The sequence below is a fragment of the Typopeltis vanoorti genome, chromosome 5 (genome assembly GCF_054136105.1).
Source record: "Typopeltis vanoorti isolate ZY-2024b chromosome 5, IOZ_Tvanoo_1.0, whole genome shotgun sequence".
NCBI classification, from domain to species: Eukaryota; Metazoa; Arthropoda; class Arachnida; order Uropygi; family Thelyphonidae; genus Typopeltis; species Typopeltis vanoorti.
In genome coordinates, this window is record NC_143553.1 from 9,026,708 (window position 1) to 9,045,180 (window position 18,473).

General features: G+C 35.6%; 1 protein-coding gene across 1 annotated transcript in view; it reads right to left on the reverse strand.

The window, feature by feature from the left end:
* Positions 1–18,473, reverse strand: part of LOC150106218 (glycine receptor subunit alpha-2-like) — a 321,484-nt gene that overhangs the window by 208,084 nt on the left and 94,927 nt on the right. Inside the window, exons 3-4 of the mRNA XM_090393043.1 lie at positions 6,356–6,441; positions 2,444–2,511 (exon numbers count right to left, since the gene is read on the reverse strand). Of these exons, the coding sequence (XP_090249169.1) occupies positions 2,444–2,511; positions 6,356–6,441 (154 nt within the window). The remainder of the gene's footprint in view (positions 1–2,443; positions 2,512–6,355; positions 6,442–18,473) is intronic.

The window sequence follows — 18,473 nt, forward strand, 5'->3', positions numbered from 1 at the left end:
AAGCAAACAAGTTTGCACCTGAACTATTTTCAGGACTTTGGCAACTCGCATAAAGAAGCTAAGACTTCACATCACTTGCCTTAGTATCCCATAATGCAAAGCACATCTCCTTGCAGACATGTATAATGCTATGCATTATGGGAAGAGTCGCTGCCCAGACTGGTTTCGACCTTTATTGAGGTCTCATCAGTGGGAGCCAGACCCAGAGGTGATACTAAGGTTGAAGTAATGCAGAAGTCATATTTTTATATACGAGTCGCCAAAAGGTGTCACACCTTATTATTAAAATACTCTGGATTAGAGAAAGTTGTAGGAAGAGTTTCTTGGTTATACTATAAATTAGTGACTTTTCCCATAATGCATAGCATTATACATGTCAGCAAGGAGATGTGCTTTGCATTATGGGATACTAAGGCAAGTGATGTGAAGTCTTAGCTTCTTTATGCGAGTTGCTCCAGTCCTGAAAATAGTTCATTGGAAAACTTGTTTGCTTACACTTGGATAAAGGATTAAACCAATTATATAATTTCTTGGTATCTTTTATTTATAATGTAATGGTTTATGACTATTAAATTATTTCAGGAAATTACAACATATACTAAATATTAATCAAAAGAAAACTTTAATCAATACTGCTTATATTTTGGCAATGTTACATTGCCATTTTCATGGGAACATACAACTATGATAAGTGCATGCAGGCACCAACAACAACCTCATTTGCTCGTTGGTAGTGCCTGCGTGCACTTATCATAGTTGTATGTTCCCATGAAAATGGAAATGTGACATTGCCAAAATATAGGAAGTATTGATTCAAGTTTTCTTTTAATTAATATTTAGTATACGTTGTAATTTCATGAAATAATTTAATAGTCATGTATTACCAATGTGTAAGCTTATCAACAAGAATGTAATGGTTTAATATAATTTTTAAGCAGTTACATACCGTGTATGTATGAAAGTGACATAAATGAAGCATTTATTTACATCAGTTATGCAAAAGAAAAATTTAGAATAATTTTCACAAAAGAAAAAGTATTGAAGGAAAGGAAATGCTGACTAGTTTAGTTATCTATCCACACCATTAAATTTTTTTTTGTTCTATTTTGGCAATAAGACTGTCACATTTAGGAATAATTGTAGTATTAACTAGTGCAGAACTTTTTATTACACTAAGAACTGTTTCTTTAACAACTATAACAACAGTAATGCAAGGTAAGTTTAGCCTGTAGCCTGTTTTTATTAAATTTAATAATTTTAATCTTAGTATCTAATGTAGCTCATTTGCAAGTCTTCTTTTCACTGTTAAGAACAATAGAATAAAATAAGTTATAAACAGTTTATAATTTGCAATGAAACACCAGAACAGAGTGATGTGATGCACTAAAGTCATAAATGAACCAAGTCCACAAAAATTGCACATCTGTTGATTCATGGCAGTATTATGTTGCTAATAACCATGGTAGGAGTGAATGTGGCATTATATAAATGGGTTGGTCATAATTGAAAATCATCATTGTAAAGTGAAATGTAAGGTAGGCTTATACAGGAAACCCACTCACATGGGCAGATACATTAATAAACTTTTTATCATCCTCCTGCTCACCAATATGTCATCATAAAAACTAACCAATAGAGCTTACAATCTTTCTCCCAATGAGGTATCTCTTGCAGCAGAACTCAGCCATATATGCCACACCTTCCTATCTAATGACTGAAGTCCTACAGAATCAAAACACAATCCTTCAACCAGTGCTTGACCTTCCACTCAGAAAAATTTTAGTAATGCTATCACCATTCCCATGGCACATAAGAAAAAATAGCCACAATTTTAAAAAATACATAGCTTTCGAGCCTCACCTGTAGCTACCCTTATCTGTTTCCCAAAGGACCAGTTCCTTCCTCTCTAAGTTCCCTGTTGTAGTAAGATAGTCTACTTTGCACAGATCAGGCAACGAAGAAGCATAGAAGAACATAAAAAATCTGCATAGAAGAACATAAAAGTACAAGTTTACTTTGGGAGTACAAGTTTATTGTACTCCCAAAAATGTCTCTGTGGCCAAGATGAAAAAAAATTAAGCCTCCAACATAAGTCTTCTGAATATATCCTGCTTTTACATTAAACACAAATCAAAGTAAAATTTTGGTTATACTATACAACCTCACAATCATGAATAGTTATGACCACCTTGGTAACACTGTATTATTTTAAAAATCATAAACTTCAAAGAACTTATATATTCATCTTTACAAGGTTGCAGAAGGCAGGTTAGTTGGAGAGTGGATACACTAAACACTCGGCTAACCAGGCAGTTAATTAAGATATAATTGAGATACACTATTTATCCATTCCATCTTATCAATAAATAAATCATACCACAAGAAAAACTATTCCTAATACTGCATTTTAAATATAAACAAGTATTCTCTTATAATCATTTACCATTGATTCTTCATCAATTGAATCAATACTTAGCACAGTTATATGGAAATAAGCAATAGTGGCTTCACCTGAAAACATTAAAAATAATATATTAACATAATTATACAATTAGTATTACAGAAAACGCTAATGAACATAATAAATTATATTAATGAGATTAAAGCATTTCAATTGAAACTAAAATTGTTTCAAAATTAACAATTTTAAATTGATTTTTTAAATTCAAAATTTTTATGTTTAAATAGATTGACATTGACTTCATATTTTACTATTATTAACATTATCTCCACAAGGCCTACTGATTCTTTACTCATTATTAGATATAAGCACAATCCTCATCTTGGAAACTTGGGAAAATGAAGTGGCAAGTCATTTCATATTCCAATCATTTCTGAGATCAGAAAATCATTTTCTTTCTCCATTAGAGACGGATTCTCAATACAAGTTGTATTGAAAAAAATAAGGGAATCTGTCTGGGAGAGAGTGGGTGAGTGGGGAACAAAATTTAATGGAAACATTATTAAAACTATGACATGATAATGACTCACATTGTATAAAAAATATAGAACTTATTAAAAATAATTTGCAAAAGTACAGAGGTTATGGGTCACTTTTATAATTTCTTCAGGTATGCATTAATGAAAACAGATTTGATCACATGATTTCCAAGGAGATGAGGATATATTGAAATCTGGGAGAGAGTGGGTGAGTGGGGAACAAAATTTAATGGAAACATTATTAAAACTATGACATGATAATGACTCACATTGTATAAAAAATATAGAACTTATTAAAAATAATTTGCAAAAGTACAGAGGTTATGGGTCACTTTTATAATTTCTTCAGGTATGCATTAATGAAAACAGATTTGATCACATGATTTCCAAGGAGATGAGAATATATTGAAAATTCCAGGGATGATTAAATAAGTGGTTTCCAGTCTCTGGAATGTTGGTATGAAAAAAGATTGAAGAAATGCAACTTCAAAGCCTTGTAGAGAAGGAGAGCAATATAATTGGGATATACAAGTTAATATTGAGCTGTAACTCAATTAATGTGGAAGAGATTTTTCATAGAATGAAAGAAAGGCAGAGGAGAAACAAGAAGCCATTCCTAAAAGATAAGGAGGATGAGAGCAAGGACATTAAGAGCAATCCCTTTCGATCTGATAACATGAATTAGAACTAAATACTATATACTCAATATATCAAGAATGAAAAAACAAAAATACGTTGGTGAGCATGTCTAAAATATATTAAATCTAATTTAATCCCTAATATTTTGTCTTTGTTACAAAAGCATTATTAACAAGCTCATTTTACACACAAGCATACAAAGAACAGAATGACCTAACAAAGGATATGAAACCATAAAGATCTAAGTGATCCTTTTGATACCATCTGCAGCAAGTGACTTCTCAGCTATTAGACTGAAGGTCCTGTGAAGTCACTCATATAAATAAGATTAATGGATTAACGAATTCTGCATAAAATTACTCGTCTTGTAACAAGTCAGCAATATAGTTTGTTAAAGATAAGAAAAATCTGCCCTACAACAAATTATATTATACGGTGAATTCACCAGCAAGTGAGAAAACCTCCATCAACTATCTCTAATCCAGAGAATTTTAATAATAAGGTGTTGACACCTTTTGGCAACTGGTATATGGTGATATGACTTCTGCATTACTTCCACCTTAGTATCACCACCTCTGGTTCTGGCTCCCACTGATGAGACCTTAATAAAGGCTGAAACCAGTCTGGGTAGTGGCCCTTCCCTTAATGCATAGCATTATACATGTCCGCAAGGAGATGTGCTTTGCATTAAGGGAGATACTAAGGCGAGTGATCAGAACTTATTCCACCTTTACCATGAGTTTCCCCAGTCCTGAAAATACTTCAGGTGCAAACTTTGTTTTCTTATACTTGGATAAAGGATTAAACCAAACATATAAAGGGGAAAATAGTTCCACTGCATAAAGGAAGCTCCAAGACTGAGGAAGTACTGACCAATCAGCTTCTCAGTAGTAGTCAAAGTACTGGAGAAGTTGGTTAAGAACAAAATATGGGAATGGGTACACAGGAATAGGATACTATGGGGGGGGACATGGTTTTGTGAAGGGTAGGTCATGCTTCAAGACAGCTGAGTTGGATAAAGGTAATGGGTTTAGTGATACTGCTGGACAGTGCAAAGGCTTTTCACAGGATACTGCATGGAATTCTAATCAATAAATTGCAGTACATGTGGATGGATATAAAGATGGTGAAGTAAATAAGAGGAGAGTTGATAGAGGGAGTTACCAGACAGTTTATTCAAGAGTAAAATTCAATAGAAAGCCTGAGACTAGGCTCTGTTCTTGGAACAATACTATTTAATTTGTACATTAATGATATAAGAAATTATCTGAGAGGAAGTATTCAGTTGTTTGATGATGATGCAAAATTGGGTAAAGCAATAGTCAATATGATAATGTAAATAAAGGGTGTCCACATTGGACCTCACTAGTTTCAATGTGTTACTACTAAAGTGTATGACCATGGTGTTAAAATTGTACAAATGAGGAGCACTCACGAAGTTTTTGTAAAAAAAATTCTGGATGATACTTGTAGAGTCTCTGGAATATTTGAACAACCCAAACCTTACATATGTCTGCGTTTTGATTTTTCACTGTTCTGATTTTGATTTTTCACTGTTCATTGACTACTGTGTACAGATTTGGTCACCCAGGTTTCTTGGGGATGAAGAGGAGGTCAAGAACCCATTGGGCTGTCTTCACAATGTTAGTGATATGTCCTCTAAATTTTACAACTCTTATACATTTCCTCCACCTCGTCCAATACATCCCTGCCAACTGCATACTCTGTATCCTGTCTGTTTCTGGAATTTTGAAACCTTGCACTTTGTAATACTGAACTGGTAACCTAACTCGTGCCCATTAATTTATTCTATTTCTATTCTTCTTGTAAAGCTACATCTGTTCTAATCCTCATAGCTCTTCCCAATTTTGCATCATCTGCAAACTACTGAATATCCCCATTCAAATCTTCCCCAGTATAATTAACATACAGGTTAAACAGCAGTGGTCCTAAAACTGACTCCTGAGGCACACTGCTAGTGACTTTCCTCTTCTGGGATATGATTTCCCTATAACCAACTTGCTGATGCCTATCAGATAGACAATTTCCAATCTAATGCACTAATTTGTTATCCAACCCATTCTGTTCCAATTTAACTATGAACTTATTACTTAAATAAAAGAGCCAATAGGCTTCACTTTTTAAGGGCCAATAATAAAAGAACCAATAGGCTTCACTAATTTAAATAATGAACTTATTATGTGGCAAGTTATAAAAAGCCACTGCAAAATCTAAGTATACCACAAAAACAAAATTATGCATCTTCCTTATGTAATGCACCTGTCATTTTGTAATAAATAAGCATATTACTAAAACATGACCTTCCTTTAGGAATCCATACTGTACATAAAAGAGAAAATCACTGTTGTCAACCCAATTCTGGATCTTGTTCCTCACTAACCTCTCTAACACTTTAACCACAACACCTGACATACAGATTAGCCTATAATTTGAAGCTTAAGTCATGTCACCTCTCTTTGTAATCAATATTAATAATCTCTGGCCTTCTTTCCAACCAATAACCAATTGATGACTCTGGTATCTACTGATTACACAATCTCTTATGTGCTGTACCTATAGTAAGAAAAACGTTTTAGTGTAATGCAATCCGTTCCCATTTAAACTAGAAACTTTTCAAGCAATTTCCATATTCATTTAGTTTACACCAAATGATTATGGAGATTCTCGGCCATTTTCGCAGTAGAGTTACAACCATACTTAAAAAATGGACAGAATGAAAATGGGAGTTAAATATAACATAAAATTTTCTTCATACCATGTTGTTTTGGAGGGGAGAATTTGTCATACATCTTCTTATCCACAGGAAGTATATCTTTAAGTTCAAGTGATGGCCTCTGATAACTAAAGAAAGAAAACTTTATAAGCTAAAAAATTATTATATATCTTGTGAAAGTAACTAAAAGTTATATTTGTCTCATTTGTTATCATCTATTTATCATAATCCAATCTCTGAGGAGGGATAAATCTGCTCTTCTCTCTCAAAAAACACACTATATCTTGTCTAAAATGCATTAAGAATTTCTCTCAATTGAGCCCTTTCCACATGAGAAAAAGAGAGATGCTGCAATCACAGAAGCAGTGTGTTGTTTTCTCTGAGTTCGATTCTTGTCGTGATGAGAGAAATCTTTATTGAATTGAAGGTAAATTAGCTGATCTCATATGATATGGAGGCAGCAGGTTTTTTCTCTCAGAAACTCGGGTTTTTCATCCCACATACAGGCAAATCAGCCACGAGAACACACGCAATTTGCAGACAAAAATACTATTATTATTTTTGGTGAGTGGTAGATGGCATTGCATATAGATGGAGAATCAAATAACGGAGATGGTGAGTTGAGTGTAATGATTAAGTAGTGCCCTCCTGCAATGAGTCCTTGGAGGTGACATGTAATAATAACAAAAGTGATTTTTTGTAACTAACAAAGTGAGCTGAGAACATGTGAAAATTATTCACATAACACATGCAAGCTTTGTGCTTTTGGTTACTTTGGTACATTGGAAACAGTCAAATAGTATTTCAAGAAGGAAGTGTTAGACTGCAAAAGTTAAGAGGGCATATTCAATAGGAATTAAATGGAAATTAAACATCCAACAGAAACAGAAAGAAGAACGAGTTCAAGAAGAAATACAGAAGTCTGATGAGTAAGCTCATGAGCAGTATAAAGCATAGTGCTGAATTACAAGAATTCAAAAATGCTGCTAAAGCATCTAAGACTATGCAGGCCAGAGAATCATGTCTATTAATTGTATGTGTGTGTTCTTCAGATGCCAGCTTGCCGCAAGCTGAAACACTTGAGTTTCCAGGAGAAAAAAAAAGCCTTACTACCTCTGAACGAGACTGAATAACTCATATTCAAATGAAGAGTTTTATAAAGGTTCTTCATATCCTAAAAGGACTCAAACCCAGGTCTTTCCAATCAAATAAAATCATTAAGTACTGACTTAGCTATGAAAGCTCCTGGCTGGAAGAATGAAATGAAATGAAAAATCGCATTATAGGAGGGAACCAGATGAGCAGAACAAAGAGAATCATATAGAGATCAATAGCTGTGTGATCAACAAAAGGAAATATGATTATTATCATCATCCTCATCCTCAGATCTCCACAGAATCAAAAGACTCATCGTGGGAGCTCCAATCACACACACACACACACAGCTCATCATATCATGCCTTAAATGCACTTACCACATTCTCAGGTAATACATTCCAATTACCCACTTCCACTTCACCACATTCCAATTACTTCCCACGAGTGAAAGAACTTGTTGGTATTTCCCTTGGCCTTCTTGGTTACTTTCCTCTCATAATATGATTTTGCCTTCCTCACCATGCTGCTCACCTTTCCTGTTCCTTATATACCCTCATGGAGAGTATATGAGTGTGTGCTAAAAAGTTGTGATAATCACCATGAAGGAAATGAGGCAGAACCATGTATCTTACACATTATTCTACATATTCTCCACAAAGTGTTATACATTTGTTACAATGCTGCTACATCATTTATAATCCTCTGAGAAAAACATTTTTCCCTTGTAGCTTTTTTAGTTGTGGAGAACCTTTATGTCTCCATTCCACTGACTGTTGTTTGGTCTCTGGGTCATAATGATGAAGCCATGTTTCATTAACAGTCACAATATGAGACAGAAAATGTGCATCTGATTTCACAAACTGACCCAAAATTCCTTGTGATAACAACACATGTTCTCTCTTTTGGTCAGTATGCAAACATTTGGAGACCCACTTCACTGAGGGCTTCTGCATGTCCAGATGTTGGTGGATAATGACCCCAACTCATTCCCTGGATATCCCCAGAGTCTTTGCAATGCTTTTGGCTGGTATCAAGGATCATGGCATGCACTTCATCGATGTTTTCAGGTGTGATTGCCATGGAAGGTATTCCTGAACTGGGGGTATCTGTTGTCTCAGGACACCCAGTTTTAAACTTGGCCACCCATCTGGCAACTATTGGATATGTTGGGGCAAAGCTTCCCCTAAAGTTTTACAAAAAGTTTGGTGAATCTCAGTTGCAGGCTTTTCTTGCAGCATTAAAAACTTGATGATGACTCTGACCTCTGTGTTTTTTGAATTTCTTCAAAACCTCTGACATGTCTTTTTATAAATCCTAAAAGAAAAAGAGCAAATTATTGCAATTTTATGAAACATGGGGATTAAATGATTTTAAGATATGTTCTTTCTTGTACTTATATCAGTTGTTTAATATCATTTTTGTTCTAGGCATTTATCAGAACTTTTCAGCCCCCCTCCCCAGAGACCGCATAGCATAACATATCTAAGGGATCACAAGTTACACCTTATATAACCTTCCTCAACATTTCTATTTTTGCACCTCCTTAATGATACTATTCATGCATCTAACACCTCCCTCATTTATTGTCCTGTTCCTGCTAACATCTTTCTTTTACAAATTCTTATGCCATGGCATTGTTTTAGGCTGTTGCTTGTCATAATTTGCCCTGTAGTTCCATATATATATATATACCCCCTTTCATAAAACCCATCCTGTTATCCTTTCTCACATCTACCCAACAGCATGGAAGCAAGCCATTATCCAGTCTGTACCTTCAAAGGGAGACAGGTCAGCCATCAAATTATTAACCTATTGCTCTCACCTCGGTACTCTCAACAGTTATAGAGATGGACATCAATAACCAGGTTCTTCACTACTTGGAGACTCATTAATAAATTAGCAATCACCAATATGACTTTCACCATTTTGGTCTACAGCAGACCTACTTGCTAAAGCTTACTCACCTTTGGACACAGGCCATGGAATGATTTGGAGAAAGCCATGTGGCTGCTCTTGATATTTCAAAGGCATTTGATCCTGTCTGGCATTGAAGCCTTCTAAACTAGTTACCATCTTATGGTCTCCATCATGTGCATTCTGATTGGAAAGCCAGCTTCCTCTTTGTTTGCTCATTGCATGTCATGGTGGAGTAGATTTATCCACACTCTTCTACCTTTACATCAATGAGCCCCCACCCCCTCTCTCTCTCTCTCTCATCCTACTCATAGTTTTGCTGATGACAGTATGACAGTATTCTCCATCTCTCTTCTTCATTTGAGAAATCCTGCAGTATTCAAATGACTGAAGTCTCAAGATCTTCCATAACCAATGACTTAAATACTGATCTCCTCACCATTCTCAAATGGGATAAAGACAACTTAGTGAATTTCAACATTATTAAAATTTAGGCCCATCTTATTACCCACAAGAAAGATTCCACTTCACTCCCACTTATCCACTTACTTTTGATAATGTTCCAACACCCCTTCATGATCAGCTTTCTCTTATTGGAATGACTGTCACACCAGGTTATCCTGGCACAAATATGTTACATTAATAGCCTCTTCAGCCTCTAAAAAAACTCTGTTCTTTTGCTCAACTACTAACACCATAAGTTTCAGATTTGAACAGTATTATTTTTACATTTGGGGTAGTATACCCAAAACTTCCCTACGAATTCTTGATGATATACAGAAAAGAGCAATCTGCTTAATAGGTGACCTTCTCCCAAACTCCTTTCAGTCACTTTCCCATAGGTGCTCTGCAGACTATGACTTTTTTATAGGTACTTTCATGGGCTGCTCCACTGAATTAGCAGCTACCATTACTCTACTTCTTCTAATAATGTAAGAACTAGAGCAGCCATTTGCCAACACCCATACACTATCCAACTCCAAACATACTGAACAAACTTATCATTATCTTCCTTCATTCAATCCATCTCTGTTTTTTTTGGAACAATAACTCCTATACTGTTTTTCCCACTGAGTAAAATTCCCGACTCTAAGAAACATATCAATAGATTAATTTTTTCTCCTGAATCACTTACCCGCACAGGGCACTGTTCTGTTATGGGTTTTTTGACCATTCCATGTATAGTACCATTATAATAAAAAATGAAATTCCACAAGTTTGGCAACCTCACAAGTTAAGAATGCATGATAACTCTTGCTTGTTGGTAACGAGCAAGAGTTACCATTATTTAAATTATTTTAAATTAAATTAGTGAAGCCTATTGGCTATTGGCTCTTTTATTTAAGTATTTCAGTAAGAGTTATCATGCTTATTAGTTATCATGCTCACAATTAGCTATCAACAAAACCTCTGTCACTAACACCAGATCCATCAATATGAAACCTAGATACCCTCAATCTCATGCTGTTTCACTATTCTCTCTTAAAATACTATACTCTTATCCTACATCAACCAAGCCTTACTAATTCCTATAACTTTTGGCCATAATACACTAACAAATCACAAAAACTCCCTCATATTCCTGATACTTCTGGCATTAGTATACAAAAACTGCGGTATCCCACTGAGCTCACATCTACCTTTCCACTTTGTATTGACTACCCCATTGAAATTTATTAACCGAGAGACTATTCAACACATTTTGTAAATACAGAGTCAGAACTTTGAGAGGGGAGAAGATATGAGTGTGAGTGTGCAGGCACTCACTGGCTTCAAGGGTACCAACACATTACACTCCTCGCTTTCATTTGATAAACCCTATCCTATACAACTCACCTCAACCTACAGAACATGAACCACCACCACCACCCTCAATTCCACTCTCCAAGCCATCCTCCAATAGGGTTCAGATAACCTCATCAATTTCAATGCTAATAAAACCCAGTTCTGTCCTATTTCCCATAAAAAAGAACCTTTCCCAGTATTCTTTTTGACGATACCCAAATTTTCAGAGAGTTTGAGACTTCTCGTCTTAGAATTACCCTGACATCAAACCTCTCCTGGCATAAACACATCACAACCATTGCATCCTCAGCTTCTATACACTAGGATTTCTCTTTTACTCAAGATGTTACTTTACCCCATAGCTGTTAACCTTATACAAATCAGAAATCCACCCAGCTATTGAATACTGCTCCCACATATGGGGTGCCCCCCCAAAAAAAGCTCCTCAAAATGCTGTGCCTCAATACAGGGGAGAGCAATCAGACTTATTAATGACCCAATCTCTTACCAACCCCCCCACTTTCGCACAGACATTTGGCTTCTACAATATGTATATTCTACAAATATTTCCATGGGAAATGCTCATCTGAAATAACATCAATAATTCCTCCACTCAGTACTAAGCTCATTGGAACACGTGCAGCTGCTGCTCGACATCCTTTCACAGTGCACCTAGAAACAAACAGAACAAGTTTCTTTCCCTACTCCTTCATCCCTGCAACTGCTGTATTGTGGAACAGTCCCTCCTGTTGTGTTTCCCAAGGAATACAATTTACAGTCATTTAAGTCAAATGGAAACAAATTCCTCCTTTCCCAACCAATAACCCATACATGGTACTAACATACTATAGATTGATCAACCAACCTCTCGTTTTATGGGCTCAATAAAAAAAAAAAAAAACATACTCTCTCCTATACCTCCCACCCTCCAACAGTTCTAGTTTTCCTGACTCAGCATTTCCACTCTCCCACTGAACACTTAACTTAACACAGACAACTAACTCCACATTTGTTCAAGTTCAACTGTATCTATCATAAGTCCATCCATGTAGTCACTCCATGACTATAAACTGCACATCTTTCCTGCACAACTTATACATTGCCTCAACAGGGTTCTCTTAAATTCAACTCGAACTGTGGCAGCAGACCCACAATCTTTATTCTTCATTTTCGCTTGCCAAAACAATCACTCCTCCCTCTTTGCATCTGACAACCTCTCTTATATTAAATTTTGTAACTAGGAAACAAGAATTCATCATGCTCTTAATAAGCACTTCTCTTACAATAGAAATGCCACCTAGAACTACTTCCTTACTCACTCAACGTAAGACGGAGAGAGAGAGAGAAAGGATGTAGTTCTTCTATTCTCTCTCTCTCTCTCTCCCTCTCTCTCATATATTCTTTTCCTTCTTTCAAGCATTTTCTTTTCTTTCCCTTTTCTTTTTTTGGATTTGCCACTCAGCTGATATTTCTGCAATTGTTCAAGCTCATGTTTTTTCCTGAGAAGGACTATGTAAATGTGCTCTCTCTCATTACCACTTCAACATTCTTGCCATCCTCCATCATTTCTTTCATTAATGTGTTGTTCATTCTGAGTTTCTTCCTCTTATGTACTTTCTACACAGTCTTGCCAATACTCATATTTTCCACATCTCATTCACACACTCAGCTGTCATGTTTCTTACTCTTTTTGCACATCTGCCTGCACTCACTTTCAACACACTTCCTACACCACCTAAACAGTCTTAGATTCCTTCCACAAATCTTTCATCCTATAAATTCTAAACTCATGTTAAATTATTACTATTACCCCAAGACCTCATGGAGTCAAAGACTCATCTGGGAGGTCCTTTTAACACACACACAGCTCATCATACCATGTCTTAAACACACTCAAACTCCTTGCAGAACCACACTCTCAGGAAAGGCATTCCAATCATTCACAACTCTGCATGAAAAAAAACCGCCTCTCACTCCCCTACTCACACCCTCTTTATTCAGTTACCAGGGATGACCTCTGATTCTCCCCTATCTCCCATTATTTTATGTAGAACTTCTCCAGCATTGATCCTATAACAACCCCTTACCAACTTGTAGGTCTCTATCACATCTCCCCTCTTCCTCCTGCCCACCAGACTCTGCAAATTACATCTTCTCAAATATTCCTCATACTCGACATTCCAGAGGTCAGAAACTACCTTAGTCAGTCGCCTTTGGACCCTTTCCAACATATCTTCATCATTCTGAAAACCAGGTGGCCAAATCTGGGCACAATAGTCCATGTGTGGCCTAATCAAAGACTTATACAACGGAACAAGAATCTCCCTACTTCTACACATCAGTGTCCTCTGCATCATTCCCAGAAGCCTTTGTATTGTCTTCACAATTTTGGCTATTTGTCCCCTAAATTTCAGATCCTTATCCACTATCACCCCCAGATATCTTATTTCCTCCACCTCCAACAATATATCCTCACCAAGCATAAATTCTGCATCCCATCTTTGTTTTCCAAATTTTAAAACCTCATATTTTGCAACATTGAACTCACATCCCCATTCCCGTGCCCAATCACTCAATTTATTCAAGTCTTCTTGTAAGGATACAACATCTTCACTACTCTTCATGGTTCATCCCAACTTTGCATCATCTGTAAACAACTGAATATCTCCATCCAAATTTTCACCACTATCATTAATATACAAGTTAAACAGTAATGGCCCTAAAACAGATCCCTGAGGCACTCCATCAGTGACTTTCCTTTTCCTGGATATCGCTCCCCCATACACAACCTGTTCATAACCTATCAGATAGCCAGTCTCCAATCCAATGCACTAGTCTAATATCCAACCGCATCTGCTGATTTTGTGAAAGGTAAGTTTTGCCTAAGTAATATATTCATTTTCTGGGTTAGATAAAGGAAATAGCAATGGCTACATAGCAATACTGTGGACTTTAAAAAAAAACATTCAACAGGATATACCACATGGAACATTGCTATATAAATTAAAGAAAATGGGATTGGATATGAAGCTGATATGCATAAGACGAAGACTGATAGTTAGATGTCAAGGAGTAGTATATAGGCGAATTGAATCCAGGAGAAAACAGGCAATTAATGGTGTACCATAGAACTCAGTACAGAGATGCTACTATTTAATTTGGATATCAGTGATATTGGAAATGTTTTAAGTTGAAATATCCAGTTGTTTGCTGATGATGCAAAACTAGGAAAAGCAACAGTCAATAATGATGTAGAAATTACTGCAGGGTTTAAACAGGTTGGCAGTATGGTCAAAGAATAATGTCTACAAGTTTAATGTGGCAAAGATGTTGAAAGGTTTTTTCACTTGGTTATACTATGAATTAAAGATCGCAAGAAGTTATATTCTTGGTTTTATCCTTTATCCAAGTAGAGCAAACAAAGTTTATGCATGAAGTCACTTCACAATTGGGCCACTTGTATACAGAGGCTAATGACTTCACAACAATTGTCTTAGTATCCTATAATGCAGTGCACATATCCTGATGGACATGTGTAATGCTATGCATTATGGGAAGGGACACTACCCAGACTGGTTGCAACCTTTATTGAGGTATGTTTAAGTGCAAGAATACCTCTCCAAAAGCTCACATGATTTCTCAGATTAACCAACAATGAGTGACCCAAAGGATCATTTAACTCAGCAGTAGTTCCAATCAGTGACAGGCTCGCCCCACCACCAAGAAGAACCCTCAGCAGTGGCTCTGTCCAATGGCAGGCCCACCCCCACCACTGAGCAGAGCCATTCATATCTCAGGGAAAGCAACCACTTCTAGACCCAGAAGTGATACTAAGAAGAAGTGATACAACAACAATTTAAAGTAATATATAAGTCATATTTCCATTTACAAGTAGTCAAAAGGTGTCACACCTTATTATAAAATACTCGGTATAATCAAGTGAAAAAAAATTTCAGCATCTGTCTCTTGATAGATGCTAAAAGATATTTAGGTGAAAATTCTATGCTAGCAAAATATATTACATGAGTTTATATCTGGTATTAGAATTATTTAAAGAAAGGATGTTTACTCTCTGGGTTGATTCTAAACTGTGGCATATACGAGGGTGGTCTGAAAAGTTCTCAGACTAACAATGAAAAAATGAATTTATAATTTCAAAATTATTTTTATTTTTCAACATAATCTCCCTTAAGACAAATACATTTATTCCAGCAATGCTCCAGCACCATTATCCCATCCTTACAGTGGTTCTCAGTAAGATCTGCAAAATACCCCTCTACAGCTGAATCACCTGTTGATTTGAAGAAAAATGCTGACCAGCAAGGAAGAGTTTTAGTTTTGGGAAGAGATAGAAATCAGAGGGAGCCAAATCTGGGAAATAGGGTGGATGTTCCAACAATTCATAGTGCAGATCCCTTAATTTTCCCATTGCCAAACACCTTTGTGGGCAGGTGAATTGTCTTGATGAAAGTTGATATTTTTCTTCTGCAAACTAGGTCTTTTCTCACGAATTTTTTTGTCTGGTCTGGTTAAAAGATCGCAATAATATTCCTGGTTATTGTTTTACCCTTTTCAAGATAATTAATAATTTGTTATAAAGAGGGAGATTATTTATTAATTTATTTATTATCAATCCTCATTTGTTATGAGATTTTCTCTATAACAATTATTTCTAATTTCCGAGTGTTTTTATTTATATGCACAAGGGTTCAATTCCGATTGGTGCAATGACTTTTTACTATTTCTTTCAGAATCCGAGAAATCACTGACTCGCTCAAGACCAATTACAAAATATACACATTTAATAAAACAAAAACAATATATACACTTCAAATAAAATTACACAACTTACTACAAAATTAACTGGATATAAGACCTTTTAAAATAAATCTACACTTTAAAGATTTTCTTATCCAAAAATATTAAAACCACCTATTCTCTGACTCATTCTATTACTGGATTGTTTAACATATACTTAATGACATCTATCAGACTAAACACCTTGTTTTTGCAACAACAAAAATGTTCATAGTCAGTTTCTTTGTTAAGGCCTTTCTTCCGAAGATATAAATTTTTTTTCTTCTTTTCCATAGGATCCTTTCTTATCACCCTTATGTAGCACACATTATTCCTCCTGACTCTGAAATAAGATATTCTGAATTCACCGAAGTATAGGTACTCTTTCCTCATGCAGTTCAATTTTTGTTAATTTTTGTACCAGCAAAAAGGTTTCTTCTACTGCTTTATCTAAGTTGATAAATTCTGTCTCCTTTTCCAGCAGAAATAACATAGATCCGGCGTCCTTAAAACAGATGAAATTTTCGATCAGCGTTTCCTCGAACATTCCTATACAATGTCAATCACAATATTTTATTTTATTTACCAATACTTAATTACAGTCCTAACTCCTCCACTTTAAAGGCTCACAACTCTACGATTCCTTTTTTTGGAATCTTCTATTAATATGCCCCTGACTGTCACATAAAAACTTAATTTCCTAAGAAAAAAATTTTGCCGCCTGCATTCTTAACCTTCCATTAGCTCTCTCTTGTTTATCCTCCGTTCCTTGATACTGAATGCTCTCTTGTTACAGTTTCCATTACAATGATACTGAACACTCTCTCTGTCAGCTGTCAATCACTCATCAAACTCCTTGGCGAGCATGTGCACTCCACGAAAGTGGCAAGCAAGAAGTTATGTATAATGGTTGACATGTCATCTTTGTTAGCGCTACGAGAATGTCTTTACAAAGCACAACACTTAATAATTTTAAACCACAATAAAATTTTTGAAAGTAACACAACTATCCAAATCCAGTGAGTACATAATTTTTTTTTTAAATGCTTCACATCTCATTTTGACAAAATAACATCAATAACGTGTATATCGCAAGTGCCGACAATACGTATTATGAAACCAAAACTAATAATGTACTAACATAAACAATTTGTAAAAATATTCATAATTTTAATTTATGACTGTTTTTACAATGTTATATTTGGACAATAATGATCAAGGAAAGGAAGGAGTGAGGATAGCAAATGCTGCTCGAATTTCTGTAGTTCCCATGTCATCTGTCTAATAATGTGCTTTAATTTGTGATTTCAGAGGTTAAATCATTTTCAGTATCCTGTTAAGTGGAGCAAGCCTTCTTTGTTCTCGACTTCTTGTTAGTGTTCCATTTCTTGTATGTTTTTGGCACCATTTTGCAGCTCTATTTAATATTGCAATATCTCAATAAAAATGTTATAAAAACATCAAATATTACAAAAACATGAAAATCTACACTAATACTACAAAACGCCAATTTTCCAAGGGGGGAAAAAAGCAATAAAACAAATAAATTCACCAATTTTACAGGAGCGCTGAATACACTGACTACTCACAATGTCAGTTTGAAAAACAAAACAAGGAGTAATGGAACAGTAGTAGAAAATTTTGAAGAGGAATGGAAACAGGAGTACATATATCAAGACTTCAGGTTTATTTATTTATTATTTATTTCATATGAAGATAAAATGGCTGTCAGCCCCTTTTACAGAGGGGTATGGCACCATCTCAATGCCCCCCCCCCCACCCAATTTTATCTGGGCTCGGGATTGGCATAGCTGACAAATCACTCCTATGGCTGGGTCTTAAGTATTACTGACTGTAATCCGTGTGTATTCACAGGACCAGTTTTCCTGTTCTGGGGAACGAAAAACCCGCGTTTCCAGGTGAGAAAACCCCCTACATCCGTATGAGACCGTCTAACTCACCTTTCATCAAAAGAGACCAGATAAAGATTCTTCACATTGTGGACAGGAATCGAATCCAAGTCTTTCTGACCAAAGGGCTTCATCTATATCAACTGAGCTACGGAGGCTCAATACTTGAGATAGAAAAGGCCATCAAAAACTTCAAATCTGAAACGACAGCTGGAATATATGATATTTGACCAGAATACTGAAATCTGGATGTTTAAAAGTTTACATAAAAGTTTACAATGGCTACACTGCATAATTCAGGACTGGTGAAAAAGTCGAATTCAAATATTGGAGTACAGCTCTTATATTATTTCCCATCTATTAAAAAAAAAAAAAGAGAATTAAAGCTGAATATGAGAATCACACAGGAATTTCTCTACTAAATGTTATTGGTAAAATTTATTCAAGCATACCTGAAAAGAGGCTGAGAAAAATTGTGGGAGAGAAACTTGGAAATAAGCTGGATTAGGCAAAATATAGGCATCAAGATCTGATTTTCACTTTATGACAAATAGTTGAGAAATCATAGGAATATGACAAGGATCTCTAGTTTTGTAGATCTAGAAAAGCATACAAGGTGCGTAGAGAAAAGCTTTTCAAAACACTACAATTATATG